This window comes from Etheostoma spectabile, chromosome 6 (assembly GCF_008692095.1).
Source record: "Etheostoma spectabile isolate EspeVRDwgs_2016 chromosome 6, UIUC_Espe_1.0, whole genome shotgun sequence".
Taxonomy (NCBI): domain Eukaryota; kingdom Metazoa; phylum Chordata; class Actinopteri; order Perciformes; family Percidae; genus Etheostoma; species Etheostoma spectabile.
The window spans coordinates 23,447,348-23,463,070 of NC_045738.1; the positions used below are offsets into that span (position 1 = coordinate 23,447,348).

The 15,723-nt window shown below is 41.0% G+C and overlaps 1 protein-coding gene across 4 annotated transcripts in view; it reads left to right on the forward strand.

The window, feature by feature from the left end:
- Positions 1-15,723, forward strand: part of LOC116690692 (furin-like protease kpc-1) — a 298,529-nt gene that overhangs the window by 42,699 nt on the left and 240,107 nt on the right. For all 4 annotated transcript variants that reach the window (XM_032517860.1, XM_032517859.1, XM_032517857.1 and 1 more), the window contains exons 5-6: positions 6,645-6,748; positions 12,828-12,933. In XM_032517860.1, the coding sequence (XP_032373751.1) occupies positions 6,645-6,748; positions 12,828-12,933 (210 nt within the window). The remainder of the gene's footprint in view (positions 1-6,644; positions 6,749-12,827; positions 12,934-15,723) is intronic.

Sequence of the window (15,723 nt, forward strand, 5' to 3'; positions counted from 1 at the left end):
GTTTTCCTATATCAATGTTCTTTTTAATTCCCCAAAATAACATTATTGATTCCACAAAAGGCTCTTTGGGAAGTACAAATCTCTACTTTCATTAACTTTGGGGTCCCTTATTTAATTTTATAGCATAGTGGTTTTGAAATAGTACTTAGTAAAAGTTGATCTCAACATACATTCCTTCAATTTTAGTCTAAATAATTCCTTATTTCTGCTTTTCTAACTCAAGGTTTAATTTCCTATATATGAGGTTTATTGACCATAAATTCCACTCCAAACTAAAGTTAATAAGTCAGTGTCACGTAGTGTTGAAAACGTCAAAAAGTGACAAACATTGAAAATAAACGTCAATAGTGTTGAAAATAGGAAAAATATTGATAAAAATTGTCAACAAAAGTGTTGATTTTCAATTTTGACGGGAAGAAAACACGGGAGTTGAAGCCCCTTAAAATTAAAAGTATTGCTTATAACATTACTTATTTATAAAAAGACATCCCTACCAATTTTTAGTTTAACAACTGGAACACACTGCACGAGTAAGCACCATAGGGCAGCTATTTTTAGATTTTGGCGCCTATGTTAGCATCCGTTCTCCATGTAGGCCCACGTGCTTCAGCGATATTCTCGGTGTTCCTCTATATTTCTTGCGCCATATGCGAGCGTATGTGTCAAGCCAGGCAGGCAATCACATACCGGAAGACCACAGTGCAGCCGGATATTTTACCAAAGTAAACACATTTCAAAATAAAAACAGCCAGTTTTATGGTGATTTATAAAAAGAGCTTTTTACAGATTAACAACAATCTAACACAAAATAGAAGACGCCATTGGCCAAAACCTCTTTTGGAATTTGTGGAATAAATTCAATCCAAGACAAATTAACAACACAAAATGGCTTGATCTGGAAAAATCACTTTCAATTTTTGTATATGAATACTGATTATGTTGCATTTACCCCCTGCAAAACTCATTAGTTGAAAACCTGTTAGTGGAATCAAAACCCCTTAGATACAGAAATAACACTAATGGCAATACAGAGCCAACTGCAGGCTCTGAAGGCTGGAAAGACTGGTGGAGTGGTCAGCATCTGCCCTGAGATGCTAAAGCCCAGCAGCCCTCCACAGCTGTTCCACCTTGTTCTGGAGTCTGGTTATTTCCCTAAGATCTGGAACCATGGACCCCTCACCCCTATTTTCAAAAATGGTGTCAGGTTGGCCCCTGACAATTACAAAAGCATTTGTGTGAACAGCAGTCTGGGGAAGGTTTTTCTACAGTATTATTAACTGTCCTTCCTTACCAAGCACATTGTCTTAAGTAAAAATCAAATTGGCTTTTTGCTGAAATATTGTGCTACTCTACACACTTTTATTAAAAACTATACCAAAATTAAAAATCGGAAAATATTTGCACGTTTTATGGACTTTAAAAAAATCATTTGACTTAAAATGGCCAGAAGGGCTTTTTTCAACGTATTGAAAGCGGTCTAGGGGGTAAAGTTTATGACGCTATTAAATCACTGTACTCGGAAAATATATGTGCAGTAAAAACTGGCCCCAAAAGAACATAATTCTTTAAACAGGGGCGTGGAGTGAGACAGGGATGCAGTTTGAGTCCAACACTGTCCAACATTTACATCAATGAACTAGCAGCGATGTTGGAACCATCTGCAGCCCCAGGTCTCGCACTATATCAAGCTCCTGCTCTATGCCGATGATCTAGTTCTGTAGTTCTGTCAGAAGAGGGGTTTGCAACTGAGCATGTCCATCCTGGAGCAGGACAGGAATGGGCACTAAAAATTTTTTAGTTTTATGGTATTTCGGAGGAGAACCAGATTACAGGGAAAAAGCCAGAGTTAGAACTTCACTCTGGGCAACACCAGACTAGAACAAAAGGGTTCATGTAATTACTTTGAAATGAATTAAATGAATTGGGGAGTTTCAACCTGGCTATAAACACAGTATGTGATAAAGCTTAAAGAGCTTTGTGTGCAATCAAAGGCAAATTAAAAAAAACAAAAAAACTTTCCCTACGAGACATTGGCTAAAAATCTACAATTTTATGATAACACCAATAATGCTTTATGGAAGCGAAGTTTGGGGCCCGATTTTTGAAACCAGAATTACAAAACTGGGATAAAACTCCCACTTTTCAGTGGACAATTGGAATTCTGTTAAATTATTCTAAAAGTTCGCCCAAACACCTCACAAACAATGCATGCAGAGCAGAACAAAAGGTCAATTCAATTTTGGCAGCATTAAAAGACGAATGTACAGAACAATGGCAAAATGAAAATAAAATGCAACACAGCCTCCTCTGTTATCAATCCCTGAACAGAGGTATCCAATTGGCCAAATATCTCAAATCCAAAAGAAAAAACGATTTTAACCACGAGAGGAATGTGTGAATGTCGGGCAAATGGAAGCTCGAGGAAGACACACAATAAAACTTAAGAGTGCGGGCATCTCATTCTTTTCAGTTTAATCAGCCCCTTTTTTGCCCTGCACTTCACCAGCGGGGGTGTGCACACTACCACTGCTAACCCTTGTGTTGTCCTCGGGTCAAATTTGACCCGTTTTCAAAGTTTTTTATTTCACAAGTATGGGTTTCCTTGCACCAAAATGCCAAAATACAGTCCTAACATGGATACATGGATGTACTGTACGTTGCATGGAACCCATACAACGTTCTTTGCAGGTAAAATGATTGTATGTAATGTATAATGATTACATTCATTGAATTTTGGGTGTTTTATTCAATTTTTATAACATTTGAAAAACATGTTTAAATGCTTTTAAACCAGTATCCTGACTAAACTTGGACATAAACCAGTCAGTGATCCCTTAACATCCTTTGATCTTCACCCTTAGTCAAAATAATTCATAATTTCTGCCTTTCTAACTAAAACAGTTGCTATTATAACATGTAAATTAGGTTTATTGACCATAAATGTTGAAAGAAAGCGACAAAAACGTGTCAAAAGCATAAAAAAGAGCCACAAATACTGAAAAAAAACCCCACAAAAAATTCACTCTTGACCTGGATGGACAACAAGTTAATGGTCAAAGGGAAGACAACACAAGGGCTAATGTTAGAATTGTGTCAGAAAGCATCTAGAGTTACAGAAATGACTCCGGTCTATGTTTACATACAGTTTGTACATACGTACAATGTCTGCCTATATATGTTGGCCACATTTTCTGAATATTTTTGGCTTTTATGACAATGAACCTATCTGATGAAACCAGTAGAACCGTTTTATGTCTATTTAATATTTACATCGTGCATGTGTATACCTTTAAGTCCAGCCATACGTGTATGATTGTGTATTATCTGTTGTCATCTGTGTGTGTGTGTGTAATGGGAAGTAGTGGGTGTGTTTGTACAACAATGTACTGGCTCACGTCCTGCTGCGGTGCTGCCTCTCTCTCTCTCTCTCTCTCTCTGTGTGTTACCATCCGCACAGCGTCGCTCAGCCTCTGCTCTGATAGATAATATGAAAAATGAAAGAGCAAGAACGTGGTGGATGAACAGCGCATTGTTGAATGCGTATTCACATACAGTGGGGAAAGAAAGAAAAAATAGCACTTGTACAATTTGACCGATGGGAACATTTAAAGTCTTCTGCTTCTTACTAGTATTTTTGGATTGAAGCTGCAAATAGTCAACATTATGTGCCAGCATTAATTCTCAAATATTAAGATTTGCATGCCAAACTGTTTCTTGGCATGGGATTCTAAAACCCTGTTGAAGCACTTGATACAATTAGTAAGACCAGTATTAGTATTAGGGGTGTAATGGTAAAAAAATGAATGAAAACGGAATCATTGAATGGTGACTCATTTGTCCTAATTCTTCGTAATAAAAAATGAACGTCACAATTAGGGATGTCAATTGGTTAAAATATATAATCTCTATTAATGGCAAATTACTCACAGTTGATTTTTTGGGGCATTTGTTGAGAGGACAGCTGAAGACATGAAAGGGGGGGGGTAAGTGGCGGGAATGTCATGCAGCAAAGGGCCACAGGGCGGAGTCGAACCCGGGGCCCGCTGCGTTGAGGAGTCGAAACCTATACATGGGCGCCTGCTCTACCAGTTGAGCTATCCGGGCGCCCTAATCACACATTTTTTAATCTGTTCTAAATGTACTTTAAAATTAATATTTTCATATCACATAATATCCAGCGAAGGCCTGCCTTTGGCTACGGGGCTCGGCCAGCAAGTGGTATTTGGGACTCGGTGTACTCCGGTGGTAACTCATTTCACATTGAAAGTACATGCAAATACAAGAGAGAGAACCCCAAACCCAATTTGCCATTCAAAAGACTCCTTTCTATATTCCTTAATCTGCTCAAGGAGCTTTGTGTCTGTTGCTATCCACAACGTTACTGCTTGCATTGCTTCCTGAGTCCCCAAAGTACGGAGCGATCCGAGGCCCAAATCACAGAACACACGTCCCAAAAAAATAGCTGCATCAAAATGAATTTGCGTCATCTCGTTACTCTCACGTTCGTTTAGACAGCCCTAGTCACTATGTCAGTAAGGCTGTGTCATAGTAACACATTGTGTTTGTTTAGTGTTAGCTGTGGTGTTATAGGCAGATTTTCTCCCCTTTGGATAGAGCCATGAATTAAAGCTTAAATTATAGATGTGAGGTGGACAAAACACAGTATACGGCATTATCGGCCCGCGACATCTCTAATTTGAAGTAAATGGACAAATTGTTTTGGAAGTGGCTTCTATGACTTTGCATTCACTCATAGGACATTATACCTATATTGCTGCTCTTGTTATGCGGCTGATTGTTAAAGGGGAACTATGTTTTTTAGAGCTTAATTTACCTTACCTTAACTGAATAGCTTTGGAGTCATTGGAATGGTTATTTGACTTTTCTGGGGTTGAATGGTGGTCGTCTCGCTCCCCCTTGCGCCTGTGACACATTATCGTCATGGCTGAGCCGGAAAAGGAGGAACAGAGAACGAGGAAGAGGGCAGACTGACCAAGGGAGGGGTAAACATAAGGAGCTGTCAAATATCTATTCTGAAGCTGTAGGGGGAGCTCTATAGAGAAACATGTAGGGGGGGCTCTATAGAGAAACCTGTAGTGAGGGCTCTATAGAGAAACCTTCAGGGGAGCTCTATAAGGAAACCGTAGGGGAAGCTCTATAGGACCCCTGTAGGGGGAGCTCTATAGAGAAACCTGTAGGGGAGCTCTATGAGAACCTGTAGGGGAGCTCTATAGAGAAACCTGTAGGGGCTCTATAGAGAACCTGATAGGGGTAGCCTATAGAGAAACCTGTAGGAGGCTCTATAGAAACCTGTACTCTATAGAGAAACCTGTAGGGGACTCTATAGAGAAACCTGTAGGGGAGCTCTATAGAGAAACCTGTAGTGGGAGCTCTATAGAGAAACCTGTAGGGGAGCTCTAAGAAACGTAGGGTAGCTCTAGAAGACCTGTGGGCTCTATAAGAATCTGTAGGGGGTGCTCTATAGGGAAATCAGAAGGGGGGCTCTATAGAGAAACCTGTAGGGGACCTCTATAGAGAAACCTTTGCGCAAAAAGTAAGAAACAGCAAAGAAATGGCTAGAAAAATGGCTAAATTAAAAGCTCATCATGCTGTTCCAGTGCTCGGGTTCCCTTTTTGTTTAAAAAAAAAAAAAAAAAAAAAATCCTTGTCGGGTTTGGGTATGTTTCCTATAGGTCTATAGGACATTTTGGACCAGTGAAGACTTCGACATTACAGCAGCACTGTTGCACAGTAATATATTGACTCAGATGATAACATTGCAAGTTGTTAAGCACGTTTGATTGTTTGTGTTTCCAGACACATACCAAAGTTTGGTTAAACAATATTGGCATGTACTTTTTGTGTACTCCACCGCCATTTTTCCCTCGTTTTTTTTAACTTACTGGAAACTATAGTACTCCCAAACGTTGGCTCTAAATACTATCGGACACTGCTCCTCCACAGGTTACTCGTTTGCATTGGCCATGATGACAGTGTATGAGTAATACATCTTGGGACTAATTTTAGAATTTATGTTCTTACTTATGTATGCTAAGACCTAGACCTAATTAAAGTGTAGTAGGCCAATGTGTCAGTAATTACTTGGTTCAGAGGCAGTGCTGAACCCCGGAAAGTTGCCAAGTCAAATGGTTCAGGATCAATACATGTACATGTTATACCCCTAATTAATACTAATGCTTGAAATATATTCATGCATGTTTGTGTGCAATGTTTTATCGCAGTCATTTAATTAACTTCCCATTCACTAGTGTGCTATTAATTAATTTGGCAATACTGTACATACAGTATATTAGGAAACAAACTGATTCATGTCCATCATGTGTGAGGAAGGGAGAGAGTGAATGGCAGAGAGAGAGAGAATAGCTTGCAGAAGAGAGCGAGCCGAGCTGTGCCGCAGTAATGAGATGCTAATACTATGTTAATGATATGGTAATCTGCCAGCAGTATTCCACCTCACTGGAGAGAAGGGGGATTCTGGGAGGCCTTTCACCATTGGTTGGAGAGCAGGGCTTCCTGAAGTCAGAGTTCAAAATCAAAAAAAAAAAAAAAAAAAAAAAAAAAAAAACTACACACACAAACATGCGCACACGCATTCAACACATGATGGGTCTATGTGCTTGCAGGTTCCCGGAGGAGAGAGTCTGCAACAGACAGACAGCCTGAGGAGAAAGAGAGTGACCAGTCCCTCGCCTTCAATGACCCGCTCTGGCCAATGCAGTGGGAACTGGTGTGTGTGTGTGTGTGTGTGTGTGTGTGTGTTTTTGTTCCTCTCTCTCCTCTCAGCTCTTGTCCTCCTGATGAAGGATGTTCCTCTGACAGGCATAAGTCAGGCATCCTTTCATGTGTGACTGGAGAGAGAGACGGGGGATAGAGGGAGGTAGACAGATTAGGGCGAAGGAAAGAGAGGGGGAGAGGAGGTGAAGGGGGTTGTCCATGTTGAACTGAGACAGATGTCGGGGATTGATTAGGCTCACAGCAACACCACTGACACAAACTGCTACAACAAGACATGCTCATCCCTTCAGCACAGTCTCGTTCACAGGGTTCGACCAACATGTATGTGCAGAAAAACAGAAGCACAAAAACAGTATGATGGGATAGAATAAAAGTCATATTTGTTACTGTAAAGCACTAGCACAAAATATCAACTTCAGTCGATTCAGTAGCATTGTGTGTGTGTGTGTGTGTGTGTGTGTGTGTGTGTGTGTGTGTGTGTGTGTGTGTGTGTGTGTGTGTGTGTGTGTGTGTGTGTGTGTGTGTGTGTGTGTGTGTGTGTGTGTGTGTGTGTGTGTGTGTGTGTGTGTGTGTGTGTGTGTGTGTGCTTCCTATTTTTGTAATGCCCATACTCTTTATGCACAAATGCACTTGAATTAAGTCAAAGTGGTTCGGCAGATGTACCGCTCCCTCCATCATTATTTGTCTTTTCTGTGCAGTCCCTACCAATTTTCGGAGTGATATCTTTCTCATTACCGTCTTTGATTAAGAGAGAATTAGTCATTAATTTGATGAATCTACAGATTACATCCAAAAAATGAGTAAGACTGGGCGTTGTTTGATATAGTTGGTACGGTACCTTCATTTTGGCACCAATACCAAAACATTACTTTTCTTGATACAATGTTATTTTCATGTGGCACAAGAACTAGAACTACACCAATAAATCCCCCTGGCAAATATATCAGCTGATATTAGCTTATTGCAGATATATCCATATTGGCGCATATGTCGGACAATAAATAGAAAGAAATTACAGTCCAACAAATGAGTAAATGAGTATAATTTAAGATAATACACAAAAAAAGTGACCATTACATACATTGTCCAATAGAGAGCACTAACAAGTTCCTTTTTCAAACATAAAATGTCCTTCCCAGTATATATCTTGGTCACTTATATCCTTATAATATCCTTATAAAAACAAGGGTAGTTTGTGATAGGTGTTTATTTATGTAGTTAAGCATTTATTTTATTCTAGCTGTTGGTACTCAACAGCTTTGGGTTCTCTCGTGGACTCATTTTTGTCAGTACCAACCAAAAATTGAAGTTTGATACCCAGCCATACTAAGTGCAATAAAATCAACCCCTGTCCATCTTTACAATAGTGTCTTAGTGTCTAGTCTAAGCATGGAAACAGACAGCTTACAGAACTATTTTATTTTATTTTTATTTCTTTAAATATGTTGTATGTATGTTTGTTTACATGATTTGTCACTATTATTTCACCACTGTGTCCAGTTCACACAAAAAACTAAACAATAATGCCAGGTTATAGTCATAACAGCATAATTGTATGTAATCTGTATTTATAATAGATTTCTGGTATGGCATTGCCAAGCATCCAAACAGTCTCTCACGCACACGCACGCACACACACACGGCAACAGGGCTCAGCCAATCGAAACGGCTCATGTTCTTGACTGACACGCGAGGGTGTAATCTGACAGAGCCGGGAAGAGGAGGGGCGGGGTTAAAGATTCACCACGGCAACCGGCAAAAGATTGACTGACACCTCGGCTCTCGGGGCAAAATGGTAGAGGGAAAGTCAGGATGGGGGCGGAGAGTGGGAGAGACATAAAGAGAGACATAAAGAGTGTGGGAGAGACATAAATGCAGGAAGGGAGGAGGAGAGATGGGCGGGAAATGAAGCTGAAGTGAAAGAAAAATCGGAAAGCTTTTCTGTGTGAGATTGAGATGTGATTATGACATTGAGATGTGATTAGTCGCAATTAGTCTCTGCTCTTAAATGTCCAACTTTCTTGACAAGATTGTTTGTGAGACACAGGCTGCGGCGATATGCGCAACACTGCAATACCGTAGCGACGTGACACTATCGCGGTGATGACCGACCGCCTCATTTTTTATTTATTCATAAAAAAAAATTTTGCTGGTGAAAGTTACAGCCGTGCATTTGTTGTGTGATATGAAATATAATGAAGACAGTACTCATTGTTTAGTTATCATCGTTGGCAGTCTTCTAGGCTGTATTCAAGAGATTATGGAAAGTAAAAAAGTCCATGAAATATAGATGTGTCTGATTTATTAGGAATTACTTCTTGGCTTGAGTACTAGTGATATGTGCATGTAAGGTTAATACTCGGTAGGGAAGGACATTTCTCCATTCTCAGCTAAGGTGGACAGCATAGCGCTGCAGTGTTCCACCATTGCACATTACACTGCATACATTAGCCTAGCAGCTAGCAAACTTTTCTTATAGGTTAATCCCGGAAAAATTGTTACATTTTAGCATGTTTTTGCAGCGCAACCGTAAATGACAGCAAAACACAGTAAAGTCTCTCACTTTGAGCTGAAATGGAAACTACTATGTTACAACATATGTCATTGTTAAGGTTAAAGTGCCCATATTGTGAAAAAAATCACATTTTTTCTGGGATTTGGGGTGTTTTTTTGTGTCTCTGGTGCTTCCACGCACATACACACTTGGAAAAAAAACTATCCATGATGTTATGAGTGAGATCCGGTTTCTGAATGTCCTCTGTCTTCAGTCTCCGGGTGAGCTGTTCAACATCTGCACGGCTTTCTACGTCACTAGCGACGAGGTGGCTAACCGTAGCACGTGCTAGCGCTAGCATGCTAGCTTCACTTTACCGGCAGTAATGAAAACATATGGAGCCACCATGTCTTGAGAAGCTTGTTGTTTTATTGGACACTTGACACTGTCTTTGCTAGCTCTTTGTCCTCTAGCTCTTTTTCTTCTAGCTTTTCCCCGCGCTACCACACAGGCACTGACGTCACTCACTCAACGCAGCTGCCATTCGCGCCCTGACTTCCGCTACCCTTGTAACAGCTGGTTACGGTAAACCGCCATACGAAAAAAATCTGTACCAATACAGCCCCAGAACACAGTATGATGCATGATATATATATATATATATAGCTTGATTACTTAAACTAAACCATAGAACATAATCATCATTAACTCAATAATCAGGAAAAATGCAAAGCATGTTTAAGGTTAAGTACACATCTCTCTCTCTCTCTCTCTCTCTCTCATCTCGTCGTCATCTCCTCCCTCCCTGCTCTCCGTTCTGTTGTGTTTAATCAGCCTCTGGTGGCCGTGGGTATTGATTGAGGGTCAGTAATCTGCTCAGGGTTGTTAGCCTGCCAGGACCAGACTGGGTGTGTGTGTTGTGTGTGTGTGTGCGTGCTTTGTTTCTATGTTTGCTAAAAGCTGGGGCGAGCACACACACACCCCACACACACACACACACACACACACACACACACACACACACACCACACACACACACACACCACACACCCACACACACACACACGTCCAAAAGGCAAGTGGACTCTATTGTGTCCTTGCTTAGGCTAGTCCAGAGGACTTGTTCAATCTGCTAAAATCCATACAGCATCCTGGGCGTGCTTGCTGTGGATGATGTTGTGTGTGTGGTGTGTGTGTGTGTGCGTGGTGTGTGTGTGTGTGTGTTGTTCGTAAGACAGAAGAGAGAGAGAGAGAGAGAAAGAGTGTTTGGTATGCTACAGCTGAGGGGCAGCTAAGATAAAGGCAGCGAAAACATAGATTGTTTTATTGTTGCATGTGTTTCTTCTGCTTAGAGAAAGTGTGTGTGTGTGTGTGTGTGTGTGTGTGGTGTGTGTGTGTGTGTGTGTGGTGTGTGTGTGTGTACGTAAGTATATATGCTAGACTGATAGGATTGGTTGTGTTCCAGTCTTCAAAGGATGATTATGATTTCTATGCACGCTTATGTGTGATTGTGTGTGTGTAAGTGTGAAGCTGTGTGTGTGTTGTTCGCTTTTCACTTCATGACTGCATGTGTGTGTGTGTGGATGTCATCGTTCAAGATCCTCACTGTGGGCTTAAATCCAAGTTCACAAAGGTGTGTGTGTGTGTGTGTGTTTGGTGTGTGTGTGTGTGTGTGTGTTGTGTGTGTGTGTGTGTGGTGTGGTGTGTGTGTGTGTGTGTGTGGGGTGTGTGTGGTGTGTGTGTGTGTGTGTGTGTTGTGTGTGTGTGTGTGTGTGTGGTGCTGTTTTTTGCTCATATGTGTCCTGTGTCCCTCTGTGTTTTTGTAGTGTGCACACTCCCCAGGGCCAGTCCTCGTGCTGGGGTGGACGTTAGCTTGGTAGCTGCCTCCATTCATCTGCTTTATTCTCACACACTACAAAGCAGCAGCTTAGATGCAACCTCCCAAACACACACACACACACACACACACACAAATGCAGTGAACAAACTCAGCTGCCCACATACATAGACATCCACACACACATACTGTACGTACGTGACCATATGATATTCAATGTGATTGTTTCTAGAGGCTTCAACCCTGTTGTTGTTGTCATGCTGGAGAGGAAGAGAGGCAGGGAGTGCACAATAGGGAACGAACAGCTCACCAGGGGATTGTGTGTGTGTGTGTGTGTGTGTGTGTGTGTGTGTGTGTGTGTGTGTGTGTGTGCGGGCAATCAGAACACATACTGCGTCTAAGTGCATGCACTCATCGGCAATAATGTGCACACATTCTCCCACATAAACAGAAGTTAAACTTACAATACAGATCCTGCAGAAAGTATATTCAAATATAGTGTATATACCACAAGAGAACAACATGAGTGGGTAATAGCTCACTGGAAATGGAAATGAGTATCAGTAGGATGTTATTGATACCCCCAATACTGGATACTGACACCGCGTATAGTACTTTTTGATTTTTTTACTGCTTATGTTTTGAATAGACACAAAACTGAAATGAAAGTAAGTTTTTCCTTTGGCAGCAACAGTTCTGCCAAATGTTTGCTTACTGTATCTATGGCACTTTGTAATGTTCCATGCAATGAACACGCAGCATAGGAAAACTGTAACAAATGAAGATGACACAGAGCTCTCTAAGACTGAATAAATGTACATGTTTGTTACAGTAGTCAAACAGGTGCTTTGCCATATTATTGGCATTGCTTCTTTTATCGACACATTTGGAAGAGAGAAACATACGTATTTCTACCATTCAGAATCATTTACAACTGTTCAATATTCTCTAAGTGTTATGCAAAGATGGCACAGGGCAATTACGCAACACAGCGGGAAGTTATGTAATGTAATGTAACGGCCGTTGAAAACTTAGCATTTAAGCACACAAATGTCACTAATATTACTTTAGGTAGGGCCGGGCGATATAGAGAAAATCAAATGTCCTGATATTCTTCACCAAATACCTCGATATTGCGACAATATTGCAGGTTTGACTATTGGTGCTTTCACAAAATGTTAATTTACCCAATGAGATTGTTTTATGAATATGCTCCAGAAAGGATTTATTGACTTAGTGGGTAAAGTTAAATAATAGAACAGCTAGAAAATGACATCACTTTACTGTAATGCATCCAAAACCAGGTAAAGACAACACTTACAATATTACAATATATCCAAAATCTACGATGATATCTAGTCTTATATCGCGATATCGATACAACATCGATATACTGCCCAGCCCTAACTGTAGGTATTTTTTTTTTTTTCATAAATCTGATTCCATTATCAAACATTTGAGGGGATGATGATGCAACACTAAGTAACAGCGTGATGCGGAGAAGACGAATAAAGCCGGTGGGGCAGGCTAAACGCAGAAAACGGGTGCAAATTAGAAAAAATAAAAAATAAAAAGGATGTCTAATGTCAATGCTCTGGCAGCTGCTGGCTTTACAGGTAGTGGTCTTCCGCCTACTGCTAGTGAGAGATGCATTGATGTTATGTTCAACATCTTATTGCTGTGGTCCTTTTAAGTTGTGATAACAGGTGTGTTTGTGTGTGTGCGTGTGTGTGTGTGTAGTTTGCACAGGGCGAGTACATCTCCGGTGGCTTTGACATGAACGTGATGCCAGTTTGGAGGAACAACATCACCGGTTATGGAGTAGTGGTCAGCATCATTGATGATGGTGAGTCTACCCTTCACTGCAACACAGACTGATTTATTAAATACATATAGTACTTGGGTACGTACTGTTTATTACATACAGTAGACTCATTTAACAGATGTGGATTTTCTGGCCAAAATAAGAACATTGTGGCATACATTTTGGACTCATGCTTGGGTTCTTTCTGGTTCTGTACTAGCTGGTCCTTTCATTTTAACCCCACATCTTTCTGCTTAATACACTAAGGCCAGGAGCAGACATCTAAAATATCTGGAAAATGCTTCTTTCTTGAATTTGTATAGCCCAATTTTCTGCAAGAGTTTTGCGACTGGCTTTGGTGTTCGCTCTCCAAAAAGATCTCAGATTTGCAAAGCCTCAAATCTGGTGTGATGAAGCTGAACTCTGGCCCTCAGTGGAGAGGGTGAATGATTTATGTTAGTGCCCCCCCCCCCCCTCCACCTCCACCTCCACCTCCACCATCCTCATCTTCGTCTCAGTCACGCCACAATGAGAATTCATTTCTCTCTGATTGCTGGGATATCTGGCAACAAGGGAAATGAGAGAGCGGCATCTTATGGGCTCATTCATCAAGAACTAATTGAAGCCACACTAGTCTCAAGTGCTGATAGAGCTAGTGTTGTGTGTGTGTGTGTGTGTGTGTGTGTGTGTGTGTGTGTGTGTGGTGTGTGTGTGTGTGTGTGTGTTTGTGTTAAAGTGTTCGTGACACTTTTGCATCAAGTGGCTCTGACTCTGCTGCAGTGTGTGAGAAAGTGGACTCGGAGAAAATGTACTATGAAATTGTCATTATTCTAGAGATTGGCATATTGGTGTGGGTGTGTGGTGTGTGTGTGTGTGTGTGTGTGTGTGTGTGGTGTGTGTGTGTGGTGTGTTTTCACCACATGCATCTATGCATGTCTTTTCGCCGGATGGTGTGTTGATAGATTTACTTGACTGGCGGGATCTGATGAAAGATGCTGCTTTTATGGCGGGGCTGTGGACAGAGGCTTCTCTTTCCTCTGCATACCTGTTGTTTGTGTGTGGTGTGGGGGGGGGGGGGGGGTAGTTGTGGCGAGGGGGGAGGTAGACAGAATGAGCAAGCGAGAGAGAAAAAAGAGAGAAATTAAATAGAGGAAGGATATAGAGGGAAATGTCAGGCAAGAGTAAAAAGGATGCAGGAGGGTGGTGGTGTGGGTGTGTTGTGATGTGTGTGTGTGTGTGTGTGTGTGTGTGTGTGTGTAACAGAGAGTATTAGACTTGCACCACTGAATCTCTTCTCCTCCGAGGCTATTGTACTCTGGTCCACCTCTCTGTATTGATTCCGCAGGGCAAGAGCTCCCTCTCTTTCTCCCTCCGTCTTTTCCTTTCTCTCGTTTTTTTGGTCTTTCCTTTTCTGTTTTGCCCCGTTACCTCTTCGTTAACTAGGAGGTGACTCCTTCCTCCAGCCACCCTCCTTTTTTTCTTTTTTCCCTTTCCCTCTGTTTCTCCGTCTCTCCCTCCCTCCGTCCCTCTCGGACAGTCTGCCACTCACAGCTGAAAGGATCATGTACGCGCTCACCTTTAGCCACCCTTCAATCAATGCATATTGATTTTGATATCACAATGAAATAAATTATTTTTCTTTGAGTGAAAGTGCCCCCTGCCCCTCCTGCCTCCTCCTTCTCTCTATGTCCACCCTTCAATCTGATCCCTCTGTTTTAGAGGTAATGTAATTAGCATCTGAATGTTAGCATTGAGTCACATTCACCATGCCACCTTCCGTCTGTATGCCTGTGTTTGGGTTTCCTTCTTTCAGACTACTGTCTCACCATTAGATATCATTTGCATTAGATTTCATTTTATTACTGTACTTCATGGAGCATGAGCCTTACAACTCAATAAAATCAGGGGCCCCATTTACCAATGTGCATATGGCCAATTCTGTGCATAATAACGTGTATGTGCTTGTTTCTATGCTTAATATCTGATTGATCCATTCCTTCTTGTGTTTTAGAATGTGTGTACATGTGTGAACCATTTCTGACCATGTGCACCAACACACTACTCATGGTAAACAGGTGTAATCATGGCTATAAGAGAACGGGATTGAAGAGACATTTCCTTCTTCTTAGAGCTGTGTAGATTGAATTATTACTTTACGTTATCACTACTATTATTATTACTTTAATTTCTTTTGATGAGACACAACCAGTGCATTTAATACATAGATCCCTTTACAGTAACCAGCAGGTGTCCAAAGTGCTTCACCCTTAGAAACCAAGAATAAAACGTGTCATCCAAAAATGTATGAAACATAGTAAAAATCATTAAAGGTTACATAGAAACAGAAGAAATTGTCACACCACTACTAGGTATTAAAAGCCATTCTAAAAAAATAAGTTTTGAGCTAAAAGTTTGGACCTAAAAGAGCTACATCTGTAATATCAGGGGGTAACTTGTTCGAGAGTCTCGGGGCAGCAACCGCAAAAGCCCCCCCACTATTTAATGACACCGGGTTGGGTTTGAAATGGGTTTGCGTTAACGCCTTTAATAACGCGTTTAACTGATTATTTGCAGTAATTAGAAGAATAACCAATTGGTCGATCAACAGAAAATGAATCCGCAATTACTGTGATACTTTTTTTGGTGATTAATTTTTTGGGTGATTTTTTTCAAGGATAAGTGTCAAAAATGTCATAGTTCCAGGTTCTTAAATGTGAGAATCAGTTGGTTTTCTTGGTCTTACGTTGTACCAAATGCAGTGTCTTTTTCGACTGTTGGTCGGACAAAACAAACAATTCTTACGTCTTGGGTACGATTGATTTGTACACCCCC